Below are 26832 nucleotides of genomic sequence, written 5' to 3'. Positions count from 1 at the left end.
CATAACAATTGTAATACAAGGTACACTGATAGAATATAAGGGAAGTACAGAGAATTACAGACTTTACCATATGAGAAGTCCAGTGTATTAAAGGCTTAGATTCATTTATAACATTACTTCAGAGCATGTAGAGATCATTCCTGGACCGGGTGGGATAGGGGGAGGTAGAGATATGGAGCATCCAATAAAAGTTACATGGAGGAGAGAGCATTTTATATTATTTGGTATGCTTATTTACTTTTAATAGTTAGCAGGAAGTTACAGTTAGCTAAAGGCAGAGGCAGTCACTGATATGGCATACTAAGAAAAAAGGCTATAAAACATTCTCTATGGACCCAGGGTGTTATTCTCCCATAAATACACAAAGTGTCTGGAGTAAGAGTGGTTCTCCACATAAAGTACATTGATAGTAAGGCACATACACAGTAAAAACATGCAGCCAAGGCAGCTCATGAGGGTCTTGACATCTTTTCCCTTCTCCTGGTAGCATCACACTGTCCCCTTTTCCCGGGGTCTGTTTTGTCTCTACTGGTCAGGTAAGTCAACTCAGTTCCCACGGCCTGCTCTTTCCACTCCTGGCTAGCAAAATTAACTTGAGGAAAAGGCATTTTATCAGGGTTTTGAAGAGAGCAAAGGATTTCAACAGCTGGTGTTTTCTTCTGTTACCTGTGTACATTTTACATCTGTCCAACAAATCCTCTGTTCTTGTCTTAGATTCTGAGTTCCTAGGGTTGTGGGACTTGATCATATGGTATGTACCATAACAAAAACACTTAAGTCTGATTATGATAAATATCTGAGTATAGCATTCCATGGAGAGGGAATGGTATAAGCAACAACTTAGAGGTGGGGAATTGTAGTAGTCTCCTGGTTAATGAAAATAGCCATTTATTAGTATCATGATCATAAAACCAAATCTAAGCTTATCTTTGGCTATAGAAATTCTTTGAATAAGCCTTCATTCTTATTTTACTTTCATATTTGGTTTATGGGTACAAAAAATCCTGGGCTTTATATTTTTTTAAAATTGTCTTATAAAATTAAAAACATAGATCGCAGTATCATAGATTTAAAGCTGGGAGGGATCTTCAAGGATATCTAGTCCATGTGTCTCATTTTGCATATGAGGTAAACGAGGCCTGGAGAGGTTAAAAGACTTGCCCAAGATCACACAGGAAGTAAGTGTCAAGAGCTGGGATTTGAATCCAGGTCCTTTAACTCCAAATCCAGATCTTTCTCTACTGCCTCCCTTGCTGGTTCCATCTCTTATTATCTACCTTTTTGGGTAACTGAATGTTTGCAGTCGATCACTTTGTTGTTTTAATAGCTTAACCAGCTTTATCATTATCAGACTTAAGTGTCTTTGTACTATGCTATGTACCTTAAAATCAAGCCCCGTATTTCTAGAAGCTAAGAATCTAAGATGGAAAGGACAGATTCATTGGACAGACATAAAATATGCATAGGTAACAGAAGAAACATTTTTTTTTAAATAACAATTTGAAAAACAAAATAATTAACATAAATAGGAAAAGTATGTAATGTGTACCCAATTGTAAAAGAGGTCCACAGGAGTTACATGTTTTGCTGGTTAGATTCAGGAATTTATCTTCTTTTTTAATTAGTCATGGAAGAAGTGAATTTTTAAGAGCTGTTATGAAAAAAGAAATAGAGTTTCACATGATAGGGGGCATAGGATATCGCAGATAAAGTATAACCTGGAAGACTTGGGCAAAGCAGATTTGTTTGGGAAAAAATAGAGGAGGTGGGATAGAAAGCAATTAAAAGAAGTGAGATCAACTTGGGCAACCTTGAAATCAGAGGGAGACCCTTACTCTAGTTGTTATTGAAGTCAACAGTTAATAGTACCAGACTGTTGTATTAAAGAGGTAATATAATGTGGTAGAAAGAGCTTGGGACTCAAAATCAGAAGATTTGGGTGAATCGCTGGCTCTGCTATTTCCTGTGAGATCAGAAACGAGTCATTTAACCTCTCTCTAAACCTATATTTCATCCTCTGTACAAATGAGGTAAAAATCTGTTCTGCTTATGTTACGGGCTTTTTGAGCGAATCAAGAAATAATGAGTATAAAGCACATTATGAAATATAACTAAGAAAGTTTTATAAAGCATTATTATCGTTGTTGTTATTAATGACCTTCTTGAATAAGGCTTTAACAACTATGCTCCAATTCACATAGAGATGGTTTTGATCTGAACTTCATGAATGTCAAGCCTGCCAGTGGTTACTATGACTTCTCTATCCACGTTGAAGGTGATAGCCGCTACATTGCAAATGTTGTAGAGGTGGGTGCTTTTCTTGTCATTTCTGTTGCTGTGGCAGTGTTGAAAGCAGTGTGTAAACAGGAATAAATCATTTTTCATCTAGAGGATTTTGGCTTCATCCTCTGACCAAGCCAAAGCAAGCCTATTGAAGAAAGTTAAATATTTGAACTGTCATTTGACAGTCTGCCAGTGTTGTATTATATAAAAGAATTGAGTGTATGTGCTTTACAAGTATTGTGGGTGAAGTGGCCTTTTTACATCAGGTTAAATGCTTGTTGATAGCTAAGCATGCATTGAGTGATATGTGATAGACGTTGAGAATTTGCATATAATGTACAGCCTACAGTCTTTTATAATGAGAATATGTTTTAGACTTTCACATATTTAGAGCTGTAAAAGCAAAAATTGGCTCATTTATCTAGTGATAACAGGGAATGAGCTCTCCCCAATATGTGAATTTTGTGTGTGGGGGGGTTGTTTTGTTTTGGATTTTTTTGGCTAACAAATACTTTTAATTTAACATTCCAAAAATGCCAGGACATAAAAATTGAACTTTGTTTTCAAGATTTTTTTTTTTAATTTTAATTTATTTTACCCACTCATTGAGAAGACAAGAAATGATACCCATTATACTTGTGAAGTCATGCAAAACATTTCTACATTTGACATGTTGTGAAGGAAAAAAGCAAGAAAAATTAAGAAAGTGAAAAAAAATATGCTTCAGTCTGCACTCAGAGTTCATCAGTTTTCTCTCTGGAGATGGATAGCATTTTTCATCATGAGTCCTTTGGGATTGTTGTGATCCCAGTTGTTGGGATCGGTTGGGATCATCACATTGATCAGAGTGGCTAAGTCTTTCACAGTTGGTTATTGTTACAATATTGCTGTTATTGTATACAGTGTTCTCCTAGTTCTGTTCACTTCACTTTGCATCAGCTCATATAATTCTTCCCAGGTGCTTCTGAAACCATTCCCCTTGTCTTTTCTTATAGCATAATAGTATTCTGTCGCAGGCACATACCATAGCTTGTTCAGCCATTCCTCAATTGATGGGCTTTCCCTCAGTTTTCAATTCTTTGCTACCACAAAAAGAGCTGCTATAAATATTTTTGTACATATAGGTCCTTTTTCTTTGATTTCTTTGCAGTGATACTGGGTCAAAGGGTATACACAGAGGTACTATGCCTTTGGGCATAGTTCTGTATTGTGCTCCAGAATAGTTGAATTAGTTCACAGTCCTACCAAACAGTGTATCAGTGTATCTATTTTTCCACATTCCCACATCATTTTACTTTTCTGTCATCTTAGCCAATCTTGTAGGTGTGAGGTAGTAGCTCAGAGTTGTTTTAATTTGCATTTCTCTAATTATTAGTGATTTAGAACATTTTTTCATATGATTATTGATATTTTGACTTCTTTCTCTGAGAACTGCTTGTTCATATCCTTTGACCATGTATCAATTGAGAAATGGCTTTTATTTTTATAAATTTGGCTGTTCCTTACTTATTTGAAAAACGAGACCTTGATTAGAAAAACTTACTGTAAAAACTTCTCCTGTTTCCTGCTTTCCTTCTCATTTTGGCTGCGTTATTTTTGTTCAGTGCAGAAACTTTTTAGTTTTATGTAAACAAAGTTACTCATTTTACCTCCTGTGAACTTTAGTATCTCTTGTTTAGCCATAAACTCTTCCCTTATCCATAGATGGGCAACAGGTAATTTTTTTCCATGCTCCCCTAATTTGCTTTTTTTATCACCCTTTATGGCTATATCATTACCCGTTTTGAACTTATCTTGGTATACTGCGTGAGATCATATGTGAATTTTGATGGTAACTGAAATTTATGCCTTTCAAATAAACATCAATACTTTAACTTTTTTGTAAAACTTCTGTATGCACACTTTCTTATTAGAGCGTAGACTCAATGCTATCATTATGGTAAGTTGTAAGAGCTTAATAAATGCTTTATCTAGTTGTGTGCCAGGCACTATGCTAAATGTTGGGAATATTAATACAGTTATCAAATATTTTTAAAAACCAATATCTCTGATTAAAGCTCGTGATAGAATGGGTAATAGGGAAACATGAAGGAATACATACACACACACACACATTTAACTACTCTATGTGTGTGTGTGTGTGTGTGTGTGTGTGTGTGTGTGTGTGTATGCTTTTTGCTTGAGGACCAGCCTTGCTAAGAATGGACAGGGTCAGACCTTACCAGAAAGTTAGCATCCAAATACTGAGGGTTTTTTGGACGCAGCAATATACAAAAATCTTCTATTAAGGTATACAAAGGTCATAATTTGCAATGAAATCTTGAATCTTTGAATTAGTGAATTAAGCAATGGTTTTAAAGGTTGTTTTTCCTCAAAGTAAGGTTGAAAACCAAATGATTTCTTAGAGTCCTTTCTAGCTGATGGAAATGAGAATGGGGAAAGTAGTCAGGATAGCTGTTGATAAATCTCATTTGTGTTTTAAGAAGAATGAGTTTTCCTGATAATCCCTAGGTGCTGTTCCTAGTTTTATGCATGATTTAGGCATGTCATGTTTTCACTGTCCCAGTTTTTCCTCTTTAGTGAGAAACTACCACTTAGAAAGTGGTTTCAAGGACATTCACCTAGTTCTCTGGGCTCTCAAAATTCCACTATAATTGCTAATGGTGAGCATTTATCTCTCCAGAGAATAGTTTATTCATCATTGAATCAAGCCTAGTATTTGTAAAGTGCTTTTGTAGTAGTTAAAAAAAAAAACCTGAGAAATAAATGCACAATAACAATAATTACCAGTAGCTATTATTAATGTAAATACTAATGACTTCCATTTAAGTCATTGCCATCACTTTTTAACCTGATGATGGAGTTGCTATTAGCATCCTGCCTGCTGTATTCATCAAAGTGGGACTAATTCTTATTTATAAGGGCTGACCTCTGCTGCACGTGTCAAATTTGCTTTCTAATTGCAATAATAATCTCACTTAGAGCATCAAAGCCAGCAGCCTGGTCCTGTTTAATCTCTCCCGAGGTGTTCTGAGTTGGCTGGAGTGCATTAAACACTGGCAGCTTTGCATGAAGGCCCATAATAGTACTCATTGTTATTGGGCAGGTTGTCAGGGGAGCCATGGGTTTTGGAAGCTGTCATTAGCATTAATTGCCTCTAATGCACCATCATTTTTGACAGTGATGAACTAAACAGGATGGTTATTACTCCCAGCAGAAAGGTCACATTTCCTGGCATTAAGATATTTTTGTGATGTTTATGCCATATACTATAGTCACAAAAAGGGCCAGTGTGGACCAGCCCCCAAATCACCTATTGAATGAAAAACAAGCTCCCTTTTTTTCTCGTTAAAGCTGTGAAAAGGACATTTTATAGTTTAAAAGAAGCAGCTAACCATCAGGAAACCTTTTAAATCTTCTTAGAAATGAGTCTGCTCAAGGGATGATATTGATGGTTTTTGTTTTTTTGGTGTTTTAAGAGTAGAATTATTGTGACTTTCCTTTAAAATGCATTTTCAATTAACCATTTGTATGTAAGTTTTGGAAACAAAGAGCTAGGAGTCTTCATTTGGTGCTAAAACCCTAATATTATGAATGAGCATTTCTATGTTGGTGATGGGGGAAGCTATAACTAAAAATTTCTTTAAATAAGTGCTGCTAGTGTTTAAAGGTTAACTTAAGTTTGATGTGACTTAACAGTCTGCCCTTTGGTACATTTTTGGGTGTGATTAGGTTATTTAGAATTATTTATTCTGATACCACAAAATGAATGTCTTTGTATTATACTACATTATAATTTATCCATGTTCATAAAAGGCAAAGAGGAGAGATGAAAAGACCTGTCTTTCCACCCCTTCCAAAAGAAGTGGGAGTTCATACATGTGGAACATTGAATATAATGCTAGATTTCTTCAATGTGATGGTTTGTTTTACTGAAAAAAATTTCTCTTAAAAAAACGTCTTTTGTTATAAGGGATGACTGTGGGGGGGTGTTATGGAAATTCTAGGTGATTTGAAATTGAGATAACAATAATAATCTTTTTTAAAAGAATATATGATCAGATTAGATGGAAATCTAGAGAAATGACTTCATCTTCCCCATACCACTTATGCTACCTGTTTGTAGAGCAAGTCATTAAATCTGTGTTTCTTTAATAAAACGGGCTGTAATTTTTAAGAGTATTTTTACAATTCCCGATACTCTGCCATAGAAACAAATATTTTTCTCATCACTGCTACAAGATTTTTACTAAAATGTTTCCCCTAACTCCAGTGCCCTATTCTACTGAGGATTTTCTCCCTTGTGTTCTGATTGAGGTTAAGACATGGGCATTAAAAAGATTCCCTGTTTCTGTCTTTGAGATTTGAGGAATTCTTTGATCAGGAAAGAGTTGCCTCGGTAGAATAGGAGGCCTGGGGAAAGCTGTTTCTATTAGTCATGTCAGATACGATAACTAACCAATGGGACTCCATTTTGTGGCTTTATTTTCAATTAGAAGTGTGGGAATTAAGAAATTAATGTTCTTTTTGATACGACTAACAGTAGACTTTGTTTATTTCTTTCTTATATTTCACTATAGCTCAAAGTCAAGGTCTCCACTGAAGTTGGCATAACAAATGTGGATCTTTCTACTGTGGATAAAGATCAGAGCATTGCACCCAAAACTACAAGGTAAATACAACAGGGATATATACAAGGCCCTTAGAGCTGCCTCCTCATCTTCAGCCAGCTGAACTTGGATGGTAGTGTCCAGAGAGGGGTCCCTGCGAACATCCTACCTCTCATGATTTCACTGCTGTATTAATAGTCTTGTACAATGTAGCTGGCTGCAGTTCCAGTCTGCATCCCAGAACATGCTGTGGCTGTGTGTGGTAGGTCTTGGCTTGCTGGCAGGCTGAGGCTTATTCTAGTCTTGATGCCCCAATATTCCTCACGGGCATTGAGAAAATCCACAGGACGTCCTGAAACTGTTTTCTTTTGAGAATTTTCAAGCTCTGGGTTGAGCATAAGCCGAGATTTTGTTTTCTAGAAGTAGCTCCAGAGACCCAATAGCTATTCTGGTTGCCCTCAAAGCCATTTTGGAGTGTCAGGCTTTGTAATCCAGAAGCCCAACAAAGGTTTTAAGTATAGTGAAATAGGGAACTTTCAAGCATTCTTGGTGAAAAGATCAGAACTAAATAGAAAATTTGACTATCAAATATAAGACTCAAGTGAAGAATGAAAAGGTAAACAGGAAAGAGAAATCATAAGACTTATTAAGGTTGAACTGTTTATATTCCTGCATAGAAAGATGATATTTGTAACTCGTGAGACCTTTGTCAGTATTAGGGTAATTGGAAGGAAAAATTATTTGTATGTATATAGATAGATAGATAGAGGGCGCAGGGTGAGTTGAAGATGAAGGGATGATAATCTGGAGAATAAAATTAAGGGGTGATTGAGGATTATATTGGGAGGAGAAAAGGAGAGGTAGAATGGGGTAAATTACCTCACATAAAACAGACAAGAAAAGGCTTTTACAGTGCAGGGGAAACGGGAAGGTGAGAGGGAATGAGTGAATCTTATTCTCATTGGATTTGGCTTAAGTAGGGAATAACATATACACTCAATTGGGTATGGAAATCTGTCTTACAGGAAAATAGGGAAGGGGACAAGAGAGCAGAAGGATGATAGAGGGGAGGGCAGATTGGGGAAGGGGGTAATCAGAAACAAACACTTCTGAGGAGGGACAGGGTCAAAAGAGAATAGAATAAATGGAGGGCAAGATAGGATGAAGGGAAATAAACTTAGTTTTTCACAACATGACTACTGTGGAAGGTTTTGCATGACAAAAAAAAAGATTTTCTGATTTCTTCAAAATCTTAATTTCTTTTAGTTCAGTAATATTCCAGTAGAGATATGCACCACAATTGGTTAAGCCATTCCTCAATAAATAGGGACATTCTCTTTCCAAAAAGAAAAAAAAAGTTGTAAGTAGTGAAGTTTATCTGTGTGCTTGTCGATTAGCAATTTTTCTGTGACGCTAAAGATATAATTACCTTGAGGATGCAATGAATGTTTGTCATAGCACTTTGAAAAGTAGAATGTGCTATATTAGGGTAAGAGGTTCATATTTTTATAGGGAAACATGATTTAGTCTCCAGTGGCATTTGCCTCATCTGACCCGATTATATTAGCCTGAAATCCACGAACATAACTGTGAGAAGAACAAATTTTCCTGTTTGGCTTCAACTTCTGAGCAAATTATTTAAGTTCAATATTAAGTAGTAAAACAAACTGAGGGTTTTTGCCCTGAAAAAAATAAGAAAAGGAGAAAAATCCACGAAGTACCACATAGCTCTGTAGTTTAAGTCCTTGGGTCATATTTCTAGGAACTTGTAGAAACAACAGTATGACTACTTCTACGTCTATGGCAGAATGCCTCTAAAGCTTGTCTTGAGAGGCAGATGGACAGAAATAAAGTTTTTTCAGTTAGGGCCTGAATTAGTTTGGAATCTAAATATACAGCAGTTCCACTGGCCATAGTCAGGAGACTCTTTAGTGAGACATTTTGTCATCACTCTAGGAAACAGGTAAGGACAGTTTGCCCAAGGACAGCCATGAGCCTCTTTTTTACCAGCCTGTTCTCCTCATCCCTCCTGCTTCACGTAGTACATGCTAAGACATTCTGATGTGATTAATCAATCAGTAAACATTTATCCAGTACCACCTATGTGCCAGACACTGTGCTAAGTTCTGGATTAATTAGGTTGATGATATTTTTTTTTCTTTTAAATTTTTATTTCAGGGCAGCTAGGTAGTGCAGTGAATAAGCTTCTGCCTTGGAGTCAGGAGGACCTGAGTTCAAATTTGACCTCAGACACATGACACTTAACTAGCTGTGTGACCCTGGACAAGTCACTTAACCCTGATTGCCTCACCAAAAAAAATTTTTTTAATTTCTTTTTAACATTCATATTTTATATTTTGAGTTATAAATTCTCTCCCTCCATTGCCTGTCCCACCTATAGAGAAGGCAATCAAGATGATATCAATTACGCATGTAAAGTCTATTGAAACATTTCCATGTTGTATTGGGGGAGGTGGAAGAGTGGGGGGCTGCCTCTTCCAACAAAAAAAAGAAAGAAAAATTAAAAAAGTTAAAAAAAAAAAAGCTTCAGTTTACACTCTGAATTCATCAGTTCTCTCTCTGGAGGTGGATGATAGCATTTTAAGTGATGACATTTTCTGAAACAAAAATGTCTCGACTCCCAGGCTCTGCACTCATTTCTGTCACTTTCTGCTATGGGCCCCAGGTTCCTCCTCTGAGTTGAGCTAGATCAAGGTGAAGGTGTCAGACCCCTGTCAGATAAATGTTTGTATAAAGGCTCAAACTAAAATACATAGGATTACAAAAGAAATATATTGAAACAGTTTTCAAAATATTTTTTAAAAACAAATGCAGGGGCAGCTAGGTGGCACAGTGGATAGAGCACTGGCCCTGAAGTCAGGAGGACCTGAGTTCAAATCTGGCCTCAGACCAAACACTTGACACTTACTAGCTATGTGACCCTGGGCAAGTCACTTAACCCCAATTGCCTAAAAAAAACAAAAACAAATGCATAAATTCCAGGTTAGGGACCCCTGAACTAGATAACCTTATAAGGTCCCCGTTCACAGATTTTTTTTTTACCAGATGAATTAGTATTAGTATCAGTATTAGTACCCACTTTGGATACTTGGTACAGATTGTCTGAAAACTTAACTTGTTGTCTTTTTCTCTTTTAGGGTGGCCTACCCAGCTAAAGGAAAGGGCTCATTCACCGTTGACAGCCACCAGAACTTTGCCTTGTCCTTCCAGCTGGTTGATGTAAACACTGGTGCTGAGCTTACCCCTCACCAGGTCAGAAAAAAGCCACATTGAGCTTCCAATGTCACTTTTCAGCATAAATTCTTTTTTTGGGGGGGGGGGCAAGGCAATTGAGATTAAGTGACTTGCCCAGGGTCACACAGCTAGCGAGTGTTATGTGCCTGAGGCCAGATTTGAACTCAGGTCCTCCTGACTCCAGAGCCAGTGCTCTATCCACTATGCTACCTAGCTGCCCCCCAAATTTTTGAATTTATATTCTAAACTGGTATTGCCCTTAGCTACCATCTCTCTCCACTTGTTAGGTAAGTCAGGTGTTTGCTGACCTGGGTGGTTTTGGGGCTCCCTTGATTACCTTTTTATGGCAATTGATTGACATTGGCTGAACTTCCCTATAAAATTATTATAATTGTTGTCAGGGTCATTTCTCATGATCAGGTTTTCATAATCACTATTACCTATTTGAATATCTAAGAATTGAATTGTTTCTATTTTATGCCATATTTATGCCATTTTATTCTATTTTATGTCTTTTTCTCCTTGTTCATCTTTTTACTTATTCTGGTCTTTGCTCTGAATAGTATTGGTCTATACAGAGGTGATTCAAGGATAATTAAATAAGAAGTCTTTTCCTGTGTGTTAAAATATATTTCAGTTTTGTTTTTTGTGGTGTCATTTGGTATTCCCCAGGTCCAATGTCTACTAATTTATCGAAGAAAGGGTTCGTTATATAAAGGCATAAGTCAAGTAGTCTACATGTCTTTGTCCTTTCTCATTTTTTTGTCCTGGACAAAGTTTTCCCATATATTTCTCACTGTTCTCCCTCTTTTCATCAAAGTCATCAAGTATCAGAGTGTAAGTTGATTTAGTTTGGAGGATTTTATCAAGATCCTAGAATTTCTCTACCTTTTATATTCTGTAACTGAGAGTAGGGCCTAAATTGCAATTATTTTTAAGATGGTCTTTTTGCAAATACTTATAAGTATAAACGATATGAAATGACTCAATCACATGAAGTAAGGTTTCATGCTGTCTTTTGGCATACACAATTTTTTTTTAATTTTATTTTTTTATTTACTTGCCTCTCCTTGTGAGCTATCTTCCATTTAGCTGCAGCTTCTTTTGTTTTGGTTTTGTTTATGGTGGTCATATCTAGATTGAAGAGATTCAACTCCAATGGTAGTTTGTCCTACTCCATGGTCACTAGATAAGGGTCTCGCATATAGAGTGCCAGCATTCACCTGGATAAAAATGAAAGGGCAACAACAGAAGAAAATGGAAAGAGCTTTAAAAATTATCATAGTAAACCATTTTCATCCTTAATAATAGTGGAACTAGGGGCAGCTAGGTGGCGCAGTGGAAAGAGCACTGGCCCTGGAGTCAGGAAGACCTGAGTTTGAATCTGATCTCAGACCAGACACTTGATACTTACTAGCTGTGTGACCCTGGGCAAGTCACTTAACCCCAATTGCCTCATATAAGAAAATAAAAATTAAAAAAATAGTGGAACTACCAGACTTGAACTCTTAACATGAGTCCCAGATGTACTTTCCAGGGGAGGCAGAAATGTTATTAAAGAGAACAGAGACAGGAAAGCAGCCATACTGAATCCTGGGTACATCGATGAGATTTGTGCTGGTGGTGGGCGACACAGATATGGTTGTGAGAGTGTTCAGGGGATCTGTACTCAAGATATCTGAAGGAGGTGCAGATGCCAAAGGCGTAGAAAAAATATAAACCTTGTTAATGTCAAAAAAAAAAAAAAAAAAAGGCAGCTAAGAGAACATCAACAAGTACAAATCTTTTGCCTAATTTTCCACCTATAAAAAATTTCTGTGCGTCATCCCTGCATGAATCAAGATTATCCTTGATGGGGGTATTAGTAGGGAACAAAGCAGGCTTTAGCAATCAATATTCAACAATAGACCACATCTTTACCATTTTGCAATTAACTGAGAAATGTAGAGAAGATGAGTCTTGATAAACATTTACCTCAAGGAGGTAAAAGAGCTAAAGGTTCCAAATACACCAAAATATTTATAGTACTTTTGCAGCAGCAAAGAACTTTAGCAAAGTGGTTGGCCATTAATTGTGAAATGACTAAACAGTTTTGGTGCAGAAAATGAAATGGAATATTACAGGATCATAAGAAATGGCAAGAATTCAGAGTAGCATGGGAGTACTTACATGAATTGATGCAGTAAAATAAACAGAACTGGGAAAATTATATATGTGATAACTGTATTAATGTAAACACAAAGAAGCCAAAAAATGAAATAAAATGCTATGTAATTATAACAACTAAGCTTAGTACTGGGAAGAGTTAAGGAAATGTACTTACCTCCGTTCCCAATGTGAGGGACTATGAATGCATACTATTACATATACTGTCAGGCAGTATAGTTGATGTATTGGTTGGATTTTTAAATTTTTTATGTTTTTCTCTTTCCTTTAAAGTATTTGTAACAAAGGATGGCTTGCTGAGTAGGGAAGGAAAGGCACATGTCTGCAGAAGAATGTGATATGAAAAGTAACATAAGATTAAATTTTTTTTTGAGAGATTCAATTTAAAATGCCTTTAGTCCTAAACAATCATATTTGATATTTTGTGTGAATTGACATTGGTCATGGTGACCTTATGTAGTTCTCCATATTAGGAAATAGGATTAGCCTGGATGAATGGTATTTATGTTTTAAAATAAGTTATATTGACGCTTTTTATTTTTACATCATTATCATTTCCTGATATATCACCTCCTCATGGAGGTCTTCCTTATAACAAAAAAAAAATTTAGTAGAACAGTATGACACTGTGATTGTGTCTAACAGTGAAACTACCACTAAATTTAAATCTAACAAGTCTAGAAAATTGGAAATGAACTGATGAGTCTTGCCTCATTTCCCTTTCTTTTCTTACCCTTCAGTGGAGAAGTTTATTATACAGTGAAGTAACTAGAAGAAGAAAGAAAAAGTTGTAGTAATCAAGAGCTTGAATAATTCTATCTCAAATCTCTGTGAAACTGGTACCAGGATAGTCTGTCTACTTGCTTCACTCTGTTAGGCTTCTCTGTGACAGATCACAGGGCTGTCCTTGTGATGATGGAGCCAACAATTCAGTCTTGTTGACTAGATATCAGACTCAAGGGCATTTTGGAAAATCTCAGTGAAAGGTGGCTTTGTTGTTCCCCCCAGACATTCGTCCGTCTGCACAACCAGAAAACCGGTCAAGAAGTGGTGTTTGTTGCTGAACCAGATAACAAGAATGTGTACAAGTTTGAACTGGACACATCTGAAAGAAAGAGTGAGTTTGACTCTGCCTCTGGCACTTACACCCTCTACTTGATCATTGGAGATGCCACCCTGGAGAATCCAATCCTCTGGAATGTGGTATGTACCTCAGTATCCCCAGATCCAATACTGATGACCCAACAAGGAAATTACAATAAGACCGTTTCTGTACAGTCTGATCTTGACACTCTAGGCAGGATCAGGTTGTCCTTTCCTGGATTATAGGTAAAAGCAGGACCTAAGGGGAAATTTTTATCCTACTGGGTGCCAGAGATAAGGATGACTTTTAGGTAAATAGTCTAATTAATTCAATTGCTCAATTATTGAATGCCAGTTATGTGTAAAGCACTGTGCTAGGCACTTTGGGGAATACAAAGGTGTATAAGAGAAACTTTGTCCTTAAGGAACTTGCTTTAAGGGGTTGGGGTTAGGGGAGGAGGAATAACATGAATAACCAACTGTGTGATATAAGATAATACACATGTTAAGTGCTGCATGAGTGATGCAAAGTACTCAAGGCATTCAGAGGAGGGAGAGATCATTTTTTTTATACTGGGAATTATCAAGCAGAGTTTTGTGTAATAGGAAAATATTGATGAAGGGCTTACTATGTGCTAAGTGCTGGAGGTATAAATACAGAATTGAGGCTGTCCTTGCATTGGGAACCTCCCATTTTAATGAGAAGTGATGGCATCTGTAGGAGGGGTCAGCTGGCAGGCTGTTGGAAATGTCAGGTGGTCTTTAGTTCCTCAGCGGGGGAGATGGCTGGGCCCCTCTAGGGGCTGCTCTTGCTGAGCCCTCCAGATGCCTTTTGATGTGTGAGCAGCTGGAGGCTGAAGTAGGAACAGGGAAATGGCTGTTGAGCTGGGTTTTTGAAGCACAGATAGGCTTTGGAAGGAAGGAAGGAGGTGAAGGAGGGAAGAAGATGAGCAAAGGCGGAAAAGTACAAGGCCCATTTGAGAACAAGACGGTCAGTTTGGCCAGATCACCTAAGTTCAGGTTGGGGAGTAGAGGGAGGAAATACAGCTAGAAAGGTAGATTAGGGCCAGATACTGGGAGGCCTTGGATGGTAATTTGTCCTTTATGACTGATAGCATTTTAAGTGATGACAGTTCTGAAACAAAAATATCTCGACTCCTAGGCTCTGCACTCATTTCTGCCACTTCCTGCTGCCTCTGTGGGCCCCGGTGAGGCCATTGTATTTTCATGCTCCGTCTAGGCCTTTTATCTATATCTTTTCTACAGTGGGTGCTCCTTGAGGCAGAAATTCCAAAGCACTCAGTTTAAAAAAAAATTTTTTTTTCGATTAACAAGCATTTATTTGCTGGCCCTCCTACATTCTCCCCAGGTGAGGGAGGGAAAAAAAAAGAAAACCCTTGTAACTAAAATGCATAGTCAAGCAAAACTAATTCCCACATTGACCATGTCCAAAAATATGTTTTAGTTTGAATCCATCATCTCTCAGTCAAGAGATGGGTAGCGTGCAAAGCACTGTTTTGAAAATGATTTTGTTCTTTAAAAGATATCTTTGATTTGTGGGCTAATCCCCTCATTACTTTTGTGTTTTTGGCTCCAGCACAGAAGAGAATTGATTAGTTAATTCTCTGAAAAATTTGACCTCTCTTTTCCATCCCTATGTCTATTGCAATTCCATACATTTTTTTTTGTAGGCTGATGTGGTAATTAAATTCCCTGAAGAAGATGCTCCCTCCACTATCCTGTCCAAGAACCTTTTCACTCCTAAACAGGAAATTCAGGTATGTGTTAAAAGGGAGAAGACTTGGACTTGTTAAGCAATCACTGGGGAAAGGAGCCAGTTCTAGCCAGTGGGATTGAGGGGCAAAAAGGCAGTGAACCACCAAACTTGCTCTAACCTTGCTGTTGATGCAGTGATGATGCTGCCATAGGGATCTCAGCCCTATCCCTGAGAATACCACGTGGTACCCAAATGTTATTGATCTGCTTAGGATGCTCTCCTTTTACATCCTTATAGTGAAGGTTGGGATGGCTTACAAATGGAGACGGGCATGTGTTAGTGGCATAAATGCAGGGTTGGAAGTCAGGAACCCTCAATTCTAGCCTTGACACTTACTGTCTAGCTATATGACTTTAAGCAAGTCAGGTAACAACTTTAGACCTCATTTTCTCTTCTGTCAGACAGGAGTGAATAATACCATCCTTGTTTACTTTAAATTATCAAATGAGACATTAGATATCAACGTACTTTGAAAAGTTAAAAGCACTTTACAAGTATCAAGTCTCACATTAATGATGAGGCTTAGGGAAGAGAGTAAGTCCATGAGCAGTGGTAACAGCACAAGCACATGATCCTTAGCAGAATGTAGCAGAAGAGAGGCTTGGGGAGGAAATATAGCAGTAGGAGCCTTGGCTGGGTTGCTTTGGGAGGCAGTTAGATTGTCTGGCAAGATAGAAATATAGCAACAAAAAAATTAAGAGGAAGAAAGATGTTTGAACCTGTAAGAAAGATAAGCTGAAAGAGAAATAAAGAACCTGTAATTCCTATAGACGCATAGCAAGGAAATCACCGTGACTAGATACTTTAGTCGTATTAATAATACCATTTAGAACCAGTTTAGTTCAGCGAAAGGCAAAGGGAATAGAGACATTCAGTAGAAATTTGGCCACAGCAGGGTCCAGTACATCTTGGAGATCAAAGAGCTCTCAGGTCACGTATTTGGCCACCTGCTTTGCATAATTTGTGGATGTCCTCTTGATTGATTGCTTCCTCTGGCAGAATCACTCGAGAAAGGATTTACTGAATTGTGCTCTGGGGACCATTTAGTTCCTTAAGGAGGAAGTTTATGGTTAGAAAGAAGTTAGAGGAAGTTTTTATGGTTAGAAATTAAGCCTGAGTAAAGTTAGGGTCTAGTTGTTTTGTCGTTATGGTAACTTGACACCTGAGGCACTTGACTGTGATAACCATCTTTAGCGCCATCTGTAGGGACATTGGAGGGACCTATAGGTCATCCAGTCCAGCCCCCTTAACTGAGCCCTAGAAAAAAGGAAATGTGTCAATATGACACATAATAAAAGGAGTCAAAGTTTATTATGTATGATAGCCACCTCTGTAGGAAAGGACATGTACTAAAGTGTTTTTGCTGTATCTTCTGTTTTCAGCACTTATTTAGGGAGCCAGAGAAGAGACCACCTACTGTAGTGTCCAATACATTCACTGCCTTGATCCTTTCTCCCTTACTTTTGCTCTTCATTTTGGTGAGTAGACACGAGTAATGTAACAATTTGTGTTTAGAGGATGAGTCAAAAGCAGCAATTCTGCCGAAGTGTACTTGATGTTCTTTTATGGCGCATAGTTTAAAGGCAGCAGTGATGACTTAGAAACTGTGAACAATCCAGATTCAGTAAGAAATGATATCCTATAATGTAACGTCTATAGTAGACATTTACTATGTAGGATGCCAGGCATATAAAGGTGAAATATGATGTAATCCCTGCCCTCAAGGAGCTTATAATTTAGTAGGGTAGATATGACATACACAAATAATTGTGACCCAGATTAGGATGTGACAAATGCAAAGAAGGAGGTAGAGTGCTGTAAGGGGGAAATCACTTTTCAGTGAGGGTGATTAGGGAAAAAAATATCTATCTTATGTACAACAAACATGTTTCATGGGAGATATGGTACCTGACCTGGGCCTTGGAGAATGAAAAGGATGTCTTTATGTAGTAACGTAGAGTTTCTGCACATAGACCCTACTATGGTATGTGTGGAGGTGGTTGGTAAGAAATAAAGTTGGGATGATAGATTAGAGTGAGAATTATGAGGGCTTTAAATGTCAGAGTAAGGGATTAAGATTTTATTAAATATAGTAGGCACTGGAAGAGTTAGAGGTTTCTTAGTAAAAGAAGGACATGATTGACATATGGCTTACTCTGGTCACAGTGTGAAGGGTTAAACTAGAGGAGAGCGAGACTGGAGGCTAGACCAGGTAGGTTAATCAAGAAATTACTATGATAATCTAAACAAGAGGTAATGAGGTTGTCAGGGAGAGTGTTGGCAGTAAGAAGGTAGAGGACAAGAGACGTTGCAGAGGTAAAGTCAACAGGACTAGAGAGCTTCTGATATACTAAAGACATGAGAGAGGCCAGAGATGACTGAAGTTTTGAATCTGAGTGATTCTTTTAATAGAAGTAGTGATAGGAGGAGGGGCAGGTTTTATGGGAAAGATTATTTTGTTTGGACATGTTGAATAAGGTGCTTATGAGACATCCAGTTGGACCTAGTCAGTGTACGGTTGGAAATGGAGGACAGGGTAGACATCTGGGAATCATTGCATAGGGCTGCTAATTGAAACAATGTACACTGAACAAAGTCATCAAAGGAAGGAGTGTTAAGAGAGAGGGGGAAGAGAGGCAAGCATAGATAGAGCTTTGGAGATAATACTTAGAAAATGGAGAGGGGAGACATAGAAATAGTTTAAGAGATGTTTGGAAACGAAGGCAGGGTCTAATGTGAAATTGAGGAAAATAAGAAATGAAGAAAGGCATTGAATTTATTGATAAAGATCAGGAGTGAATGGGTAGTAAGAGGAAATGATGAAGGGATAAGATATAACTATGACTTTAGGGGTTAACAAAGTTGAACGAAGGTTTGGGTTGGGTTTTAGTATAGGGCAGGGCTTCTTAAACTTTTTCTACTCGAGTCCTCTTCAGCACTTCTTAAACTGTGGGTCTTGGGTTCTCAACCCACAGTTTAAGAGCTGCTGGATAGGGGATAATTGAACAAATGTTCAGCTGTAGAAGATTGGCTAAGCAAACTAGAAAGTACTATGTAGTTATTAAAATAGCTGGTGGACTATATTGATAAGTTGAATTGCGTATATATAAAGGAAGCGAAAAAAGCAGAACTCAAAGTAATACATAGAAACTGATTGCAGCTATATAAAAATACATCTGTACACTGACAAGGATTAGAAGAGAATTTGAAAAGCAGTAAGTAATGTTCCTTACAATCTTCTACAAATTTACACGATCTAGGTAGTTAAATAAAATCTAAATGACATTACATTTCCAAAAACTTGAATCAGGGTATGAAAAGCTTGCTAGTGGTCCTCATTGTCTTGTATATCCTGTAGAGCAAACAGCACAACTTTGGTTTTATAGCAGATCCTACAACTACGGAGTTTGCCTTTACCCAATATTTGGGCGTTTTTAGGACTGGAAGCAGTTTGTGTGATGCAAGTGACTGTCTAGCTTTTTCGGTTTTGTGATTTTGTAACTTTTTACTCAAGTAACTTTATGTCTGAAAGTTGGGATGCCTTGCCAACAAGCATAGTGAACTAGTGGCATGCCTATGATGGGGTGACTTAGGACTATTTTTTGTCACTGGGAGAAACTCTCATTCTTTCCAGATTTAACACAGGTTTTTAAGCCCATTGGGTTGTGGAATGGATTAGTAATGGCACTGACCATGTGTTACCTGTACGTTAATGTCTTTTTAATGTGTGTTTTCTCATCTTGCAGTGGATTCGGCTTGGGGCCAACATTTCCAACTTCACCTTTGCTCCCAGCACTATTATCTTTCACCTGGGACATGCTGGTAAGTGCCCCAGACAGCTAATTCTGTTTCACCTTTCTGACATTCAAACTGCACAGGCAAAAGCCCTGTTAAGTGAACCCACAACCTATTAACTATAATGACTTAATAGGATAACATTTCTTTCTTCCTCCTGGCCTTTTAGAATGGTTAATATGGTGATAAACCTGTTAGGTCCATCAGCTTATAGCAGGCTTCTCCAGGCAGCCCATTTACCTTCATTTAATAGCCATGTTCATTTCAAGAGATTACTTTATTATATCTTTACACTGAACCATCTTCCTAGATGAAGAGTGTTGATGGAGTTCCCCAGGGCTATCCACACTGCACTGTTATTCACATTTAAGGAGGTAGTATCTGCCCACTTATTCAAAAGAAGCCCACTTCAGAGCCAAATGAACTGATTCTACAGTGGGAATTTAGCATCCAAACCATGTATAAAAACACCATTTTATCATATAGGGATTTATAAACCAATTTTATGACTTTTGTCTGTGCCCCTCATAGAACCTCATGCATACTTCTTTCTTAGCAGCCTTTGTCATCCTCTTCCTTCTGGCCAAGAATGACTAGATTGAGATTCTGATGGGCCTGCTGTGATTAAAAAATAGATATATTTAGTCTTGCCAGATCAGGCTAGAAGGAATCTGAAAATGCTAATGACCCTTCGTCTCCATAAAAGGCTCTTAATTTTCAAAACACTGTCACATACATTTTCTCATTTGATTCTCACAAGTCTTCTGGGAGTTGGATAAGGCTAGGATAATTACTTTCATTTTTCGTCGGAGAGAACCAAGATATAGGTAGGCTAAATGAGTTGTCTAAGTTCACACTGCTAAGTGGGGGTCCTAGGTCTCTGACACTAAGCCACCCTTTGTCCTTTCCACGTATTTTTTCAGTTGTAGTATAGTTAAGGGTGCTATTTTTAAAGGTGTCACTACCATAACAAGTTTTTGATTTCTTTTGGTGTCTGACATTCATATCCCTTCTCTTAGCTATGCTTGGCCTCATGTATGTCTATTGGACTCAACTCAACATGTTCCAGACCCTGAAGTACTTGGCCATCTTGGGGAGCATCACATTCCTGGCAGGCAACAGAATGCTGGCCTATAAAGCAGTAAAGAGGTAAAGTGGGGTGAGGTGGGGGCATTCTGAAGGAAGACAAGAGCCACGAAGGGGATTGGTATCTCTTTATAAAATAATCTTGTTTTATGTTCTTAGTTACATCGGCTCTTTAATGGCCATCCTCACTGGGGGTTTCCACCTGGACCTGTACGATGACTTTTGACATTTCAAGCAGACAGTAGTTTGCCTATTTCCAGTGGGCAAAAGAGAAGCTAGTCAGTCAGCTGTTTTCAGGGTGAATCCCTGTTGGTATCAGTGCAGGTTGGGAGGTGGGGAGCATGAAGAAGGCAGCACATGAAAAAGATGAACTATTCAGTTGCGAAGAAAATGACTAGAGATAATTTGCTTCTTGGATTGGTATAATAGAATTAGCTTTGATCACGTGGCTTGGTGGATAAGGGCTATATATTCTAAAAAGGTATATGTCTTTAAATATATAAGGCAGTACTTGTCACTTGGATCCAACCTAGTAGTAGAGACTATAATCACTTTATGCCAGAAAGGGGCCATTTACTGATCAGCATTAAGTATATCGAAGCCTCAGCAATTTAAGTCTCTAGTGATTAGAATGAGGATGGGGAATAATTACTCTATGATGATTAAAAGGGTTTAGAACATCTGGCATGAGATTTGCTTTAATTCACCACATATAAACATTCTCTTTCCTTCCTCTGCTGAAACTGAGAGGTTCCTTTTATGCATAATGTCAGTTACCCTGCCCTCTGAACTCAGTAGAATTGCCATCCTGCTTACTACAGAATTACAACAGATCATGTCCGTACCCTCACCCCTTTGGTCCAGGGAAATCTTGTAAGATTCTCCTTCAGAACTTGAGACACTTTGCTTTTTCATCAAGTCCCTTTCCCAGAAGCAGCTACCTGTTCCTCCAGCCCCATGTCCTCCCAATGGGAGCCCCAACCTTGAATGTCCTATAAAGAGTCTCCACAGTACTGACTCAAGGTCTTACCTCTTACCATGGAGGTACCACCTCTTTGCCATGAGGAAAACAAGGCATTACAAACTCAAATTCACCTGCTCCTTTAATTGCCAGCCCTTGTGGTAATTCCAGATAGAGGGCAACTTGGATTTCCAAATTGAACTAAAGGCAGACATAACTACAAAGAATTCTTTCTATATGGTTTGTCTCTGTTAGAACTTGCATTTTTCCAGCCAGCTAAAGACTGTCAGATAAGGATAAAAATCATGTTTTGTGGGCACTGCTTTCCCTCTTCGAATTCACTTGGGTGTATGTACGTGTGCGCACGTGCGCGCACACACACACACACACACGCACTAATTTGGCCACCAGTTTAGCAAACCAGAGGCTGACAAACACAGAACAGAAAGTTTTGCCGTTGCCAAAGTTTCTATTGTTAAGTCTTCCAACTGTCTTACTGTGGAGCACTGAGCAAAGAAATATATCTGGACTCCTTATGGTAGTCTGAGCTCCACCAGGGCTTCCCTTAGCTCCAGCACTTGCAGCAACCTCATTTTTTTTTCACCTTCCCAGCTCCTTCAGATACCTTCATTTACCTTTGCAGTGCCTTTTGATGGGAGCTGAGTGCTCCAAGCAATTTTTGAAACAGACTAGCATTCTCTTGTGACTTAGTATGTAGAATCCCAGAGATAGCAGAAATACTTTAATTATGTGAAAATACCACTCTTTTGAAGGTGCTCTGGCAAACCAAGCAGGAATGTGAAGGGAAGTATTTGACTTAGGGTTTGTACTTCTTGACTTTGCTGTTTGATACTGGGAGAAGGCTGCCATACTGACTTGGGAGAGACAATTAGATTCTAACTGGAAAATAAGTGATACTAATGGAAGCCCTGGTGGTGTGTGTGCCTTTTCTTTCTTCTGCTTAATTCTCCTCCTCACTATCCTTTCTTGATTCTCAAACCCTCTTTCCTTTGGCAGGATCGCTGCAGAACAGAGCAGTAGATTGGCAAAATATAGGACACTACGGTAAACCCAAAGGGGGGGTCTTACTAATGACCAGCTCTTCCCAGAAGTAAGGGCCCTTTCTGAATTTACCTGCCTCACGCATGTTGGTTGTTCCATCTAATTCTCACCTCCCTCACTTCCTGGGCCCAAGCAGTATTATTTGAAACTTCTTTCCAACCTGCTGGATAAATCTGGGACTCTGGAACATAACAACCCCACCCCTGCCCCAGATAAGCCTGTTTTTTGGAGGTCTCCACATTACCTGTACCAAAATGGTCCCGTGTCTCATGCCTTATATGAAGGATGCTATGTCTCTCCTACCCTTCATTTTTATGAGGTGTTCTGTGCCTTTAAAGAGGTTCCTTGCTGACCACAGTATAGTAGAATTCAGCTCAATGTAAGTGGGATCAAACTTTGACCACCTTCAAGGGGACCCCACTCAATACCGAAAGGAACTCTTGTGAATCCCAAGGACCATGTTAGGAAGAGATGCCAGAGTATTTGAGGTGACTCTTTTCTGTGATAGGTGTTTGTGAAAAAGAGCAGTCAGTGCTGACAAGGGCCAGATTTAGTTAGTGGGACCCCGCTGTTGTGGGCTTATCCAGGTAGTGTCTTTCATCCTTGTCATAAATTTTTGGCCACTTTGCAGACTTAGATCACGAGTCTCGTTGAACTATATGATAAGATGAAGTGGACACCAGAATAAGGATTGGTGACCACAATAGCAAGGTGACTAGATAGCAAAACTGGAATCAGAAAATAGGTTCCTAGAGTTCAGAAAGTGTCCAGGAGTGGCCTGGTCTGCTTCCTGTGATTCCAAAATAGCCAGTTAAAACCCTTTCTTCATTTTTAGGTCATTGTTAATGAGACCCCTTTCCAGGGATCGGGAGTGATTGTTTGACACTATTTTTGATCAGTTCCAGTAGGCTTGTAACTAGAAGGAAAGTTATAATGATGATTGCATTTAAGAGGCCTACCTATGGTTGTTGCTTGTATTCAAAGCTGTTAGACCCCGCCAGACTGAAGCAGCATGGTTTTTGGTCACTTTTTCCAAAAGTGGAGAAATCAACATAGAATTTGACCTCATGCTATTTTATGAACCTAATCTGCTTTTCCTCAACCCTCAGTGCAGAAAGACAACTCTTGGTTTTGTCATAAAGTCTGCTTCCTCTGTCTGAGGCCTACTTGGGAAAGTATTGGTATTGAAGTCCCTGTTCTTTCTACTACATACTGATTATATTTAATTATAAAATGAGGCATTGGTTTGTTTCTCCCATATTACTTATGTTTAAGCCCACATAGATTTAGGGAAAGAGAAGTTAACTTGATCATTTGGACTTAGGGGATTTTCTGAGGTTGGGATTTTAAGAAAAAGCCCTTGGTCTTTATGTTTGTATCCTTTTGAGTCTGGATTGGCAGAGTATTTCCTGTCCTTACACTCAAAAGGGCAAAAATCTGCTAAATCATTTTGGGAGGGTTACAGTGCTTTGTACATAGTAGGCGATCAATAAATGTTTGTTGGTTAATTAATTGATTGGAGTTAGGGTGGAGAACATCAAAGCAAATCGTCAAGCCAAGGGAACAATCAGGAGTCGAGGTCAGGTAACCAGCCTGGGCTCGGAGATCCGGAGAGCAGGATCTGGAGTGAAGCAGAGGCAGCAAACAGAAAGCGAGGACAGGAGCACAGGAGATCAGGATCAGGTCGCCAATGCAACTTCAGGAACACTGGAGAGCGGAGTCGGGTTGCTAAGCCAAGGTTAGGAACAGAGATCATAGTCAGGAGGGGTAGGGGAAGCATAGAGACAGAATTTTAACTTATAGTTTGGGGCGGGGGGAATGCAGATCATCAGCAAAATAAAGAGTACCTAGAGGCCCTAAATACCTGGCTGAACCTAATGGTGCCTTCTCCACTTCACCCTGGCTTGAAAAGCTAATCTCTATTCTCAGCCTACCTGCTTTCCCCCAGGGCTTTAACATGCACTGAGAGGTGATAGGAGAAAGAAACTTCCTAGGACTCAAGGATATTACCTTTTTGTCCCCTTGTGCTACTCCCTTTCCTCCTCCACTCCCTTCTTCTTCCTTTCTCTCCCCTCCCCCCACCACATTTCTCAGTTATTCAGTGGAAATCAACCTACCACCCTTGATTCTTGGGCAAATATTTGAGTTTGAGGCATCAGCAGACAGTTTCTAGGCAGCATTTCTTAGCTACGAAATCATTTTGTTCACACCTATACTTCTCATTAATCTCCCTCTTTTATTGCTTATCCTCTCCTCTCCCCACTTTCCCACAAACTGGGTAGAAACATTGGGCTTAAAAGAATGCTTGGTTAAATAAGGGTGCTTTCATTGCATGCATATGCTGCTGTCTGCATGTCAATTTCCATGTGAATACATTCCATCTCTTCTAGTACTTAGGAAGGAGGGATGGATTAGAAGCCAAACCAGAAATGGAGAGGCCTCTGGATATGTTGAATTTGGCTGCCCCTTTGGTTGCTTGTGGTTTCCTAAGGAAAGACTGTTAAGTGTTCATGTCTACCCTTGGAGTTTGTTTCTTCATTAGATTCCTAACCCTCTCTGTAACTGAATCTTCACAATGTTGAATCCTCAGTGCTCTGTAGAACTGCAGAGTAGAAGATGGCATTCTTCTGAGCTTCTCTTTGTCCCTGACAGAGCTGAACTGATTTAATCACTTGAACTTCTATACTTCCCTTGTAATGTGGCCATAGCCAGGGTTGGAATTGTTGCCTGTTGTGCTTTTGCAAACTGAGAAAAGGGCCACAGGGAAGGAGGGATCGTGATTACACAGTAAAATCTCGAGTGTTTCTCCCATGAGATTTTGTTCCAGTGAGCCAGCTTCCCTTCCTAAAAGCCAGGCTTTCCTTGGGTTGGAAGCATAGCTGGTCCAGTGGCAACTTGTAGGGGGTTTTGAAGCCCTTAACGCTTCCATGCATAAGACATTGTTTGGCAAGTTGGAGTCAAGATCCAGGCCAAATGTTCTTTAACCTTTTTTCTGTTCCCTTGCTTTTCCTCTGGTTGAGATTCACCCTGTATTTGGGGGCTGTATTGGATGTAGTGTCACTGGCAACATCTTGTCTCTTCATATTTCCACATCTCATTCTCCATATTTGTTCATCTTCTGTGTCTATGACCTTAAGAACCAGGATCTTTCAGTGTCAGAGATGCTTGATCACCTGGTTGTTATTAGGTAGGAGCTGCAACAACAGATTACAACCTGAGATAATTTTGCATTTCTCTCCCTCTTCTTTCAGAACAACACAGTAGTACCAGAAGGAAGAAGGAAAGTCTAAAAACTTAAAAGAATGTTCCATGGAATAGAAGCCAAGGAACAATTTACATCCTGGAGAGTGGAACATTGAACCAATTTTTGTTTAAAACAAACAAACAAAAAAAGTCCAGGATCTTATGGTTGTACTTTTGCTTGTCTTTTGTTTTTTCACTCTCCTATTGAGCAACTCTCTGTGAGCCTGGATGTTCGGTTCCTTTGGAATTGTGGCCATCAGCCATCAAGCAACTGTGACAGATTTCTTAAGAATGCCCAGATGTTGAGTTTTGGAATGTTTGAAGTCTAATTATTGTGATTTGCAATAAAGAGTCTGATGAGAGGAACTGAGACCTCTGAGAGTTTTATTCAAATATTTCTGGGGTGGTGGATTTCTAGTGTGCGTATCACATAGTAGGTATGTAGTTCAGTTTGCTTGGCAAAAAAGCTAAGCAAGTTGACAGGAGCATTACTTTTGGCAATTCTGGTCATGGTCTCATATAACTTCTCACTTGTTCTCGTGTTAGCATTGGGAGTTTCCTTTGTTTTTACCCAATGTGATTCTGTTTCCTAAGTGAACACCAGCTGTATCTTGGGGTCTAGTATCTAACTTTCTTCAGCATCTAGGATTTCTGCTTTAACAAATATAGCATGTAGTTTGGATGAGTGGGCAGATACTGTCCAGGGTCCTGAAACAGGAGAGGCCATATGAATTCTGTAATCAGGCCCACTTCTGATCAATAGAGGTGAGATCATAGACTCATGCATTTAGGGCTTTAATGGACTTTGGAAGTCATCTAATCCAGCCGCCTCACAGATGAAGGAACAAAGGCTCAGAGGGATGTGATGTTACACAGATGGTGAGTAGCAAAGTCAGAATCTGAACTCGAATTCTCTGATTCCAAATCTCAGGCTCTTTGTATTAAACCACAGTAAACCACTTTGCAATTGTAGTCACCTTCCCAAGAACAAGTGTCTTGAAGCTTTGAGCAGGGTTGGCCTTATCTATCTAAGTAGAATAATATGATGTAATTTCAGATGTGTTGGAAAAGCCCCCTTTGCCCAAAAACCCTTTCATAAGACCTCAAATTCTTCACTGTTAACCTTTCCTGAAATTCCAGCATTTAAAAAATTCATAGTTCACCAATCATTTTGAATGGCAGTTTAGAATTATGCTTAAAAAATGACTAAGTGGCAGTGAGGTGGTGCAGTGGATAGAGCACCAGCCTTGGAGGCAGGAGGACCTGAGTTCAAATCTGGCCTCAGACCAAATACTTGACACTTACTAGCTGTGTGACCCTGGGCAAGTCACTTAACCCAATTGCCTTAAAATTAAAAAAAAAATGACTAACATATTAACATCCAGAGAGTCCACTGCTAGGCAGATCAAAGACAGAAGTAAAGAACCGACATATCCCAAAGTACTGATTGATTTTAGTTCTTTGTGGTAGCAAAGAACGGGAAATAAATGACCATTGATAGGACAATGGCT

At 38.9% G+C, this 26832-nt stretch overlaps 1 protein-coding gene across 2 annotated transcripts in view; it reads left to right on the top strand.

Moving 5' to 3' along the window:
- Positions 1-25687, top strand: part of RPN2 (ribophorin II) — a 55723-nt gene extending 30036 nt beyond the window's left edge. Inside the window, exons 9-18 of one of the 2 annotated variants that reach the window (XM_027867349.1) lie at positions 2202-2307; positions 6864-6955; positions 10052-10166; positions 13323-13517; positions 15089-15175; positions 16557-16652; positions 18921-18996; positions 19989-20118; positions 22034-22081; positions 23605-23836. In XM_027867349.1, coding sequence (XP_027723150.1) covers positions 2202-2307; positions 6864-6955; positions 10052-10166; positions 13323-13517; positions 15089-15175; positions 16557-16652; positions 18921-18996; positions 19989-20118; positions 22034-22081; positions 23605-23821 — 1162 coding nt within the window. In that variant the 3' untranslated portion in view covers positions 23822-23836. Of the gene's footprint in view, positions 1-2201; positions 2308-6863; positions 6956-10051; positions 10167-13322; positions 13518-15088; positions 15176-16556; positions 16653-18920; positions 18997-19988; positions 20119-22033; positions 22082-23604; positions 23837-25329 lie in introns of those variants that run through there. The other variant, XM_027867348.1, reaches the window with a different exon arrangement.
- Positions 25688-26832: the final 1145 nt, after the last annotated feature.

This window comes from Vombatus ursinus, unplaced genomic scaffold (genome assembly GCF_900497805.2).
Source record: "Vombatus ursinus unplaced genomic scaffold, bare-nosed wombat genome assembly UNPS02014785.1, whole genome shotgun sequence".
NCBI classification, from domain to species: Eukaryota; Metazoa; Chordata; class Mammalia; order Diprotodontia; family Vombatidae; genus Vombatus; species Vombatus ursinus.
The sequence above is the reverse complement of the archived record's forward strand: the minus strand, read 5'-3'. Positions and strand labels throughout refer to the sequence as shown.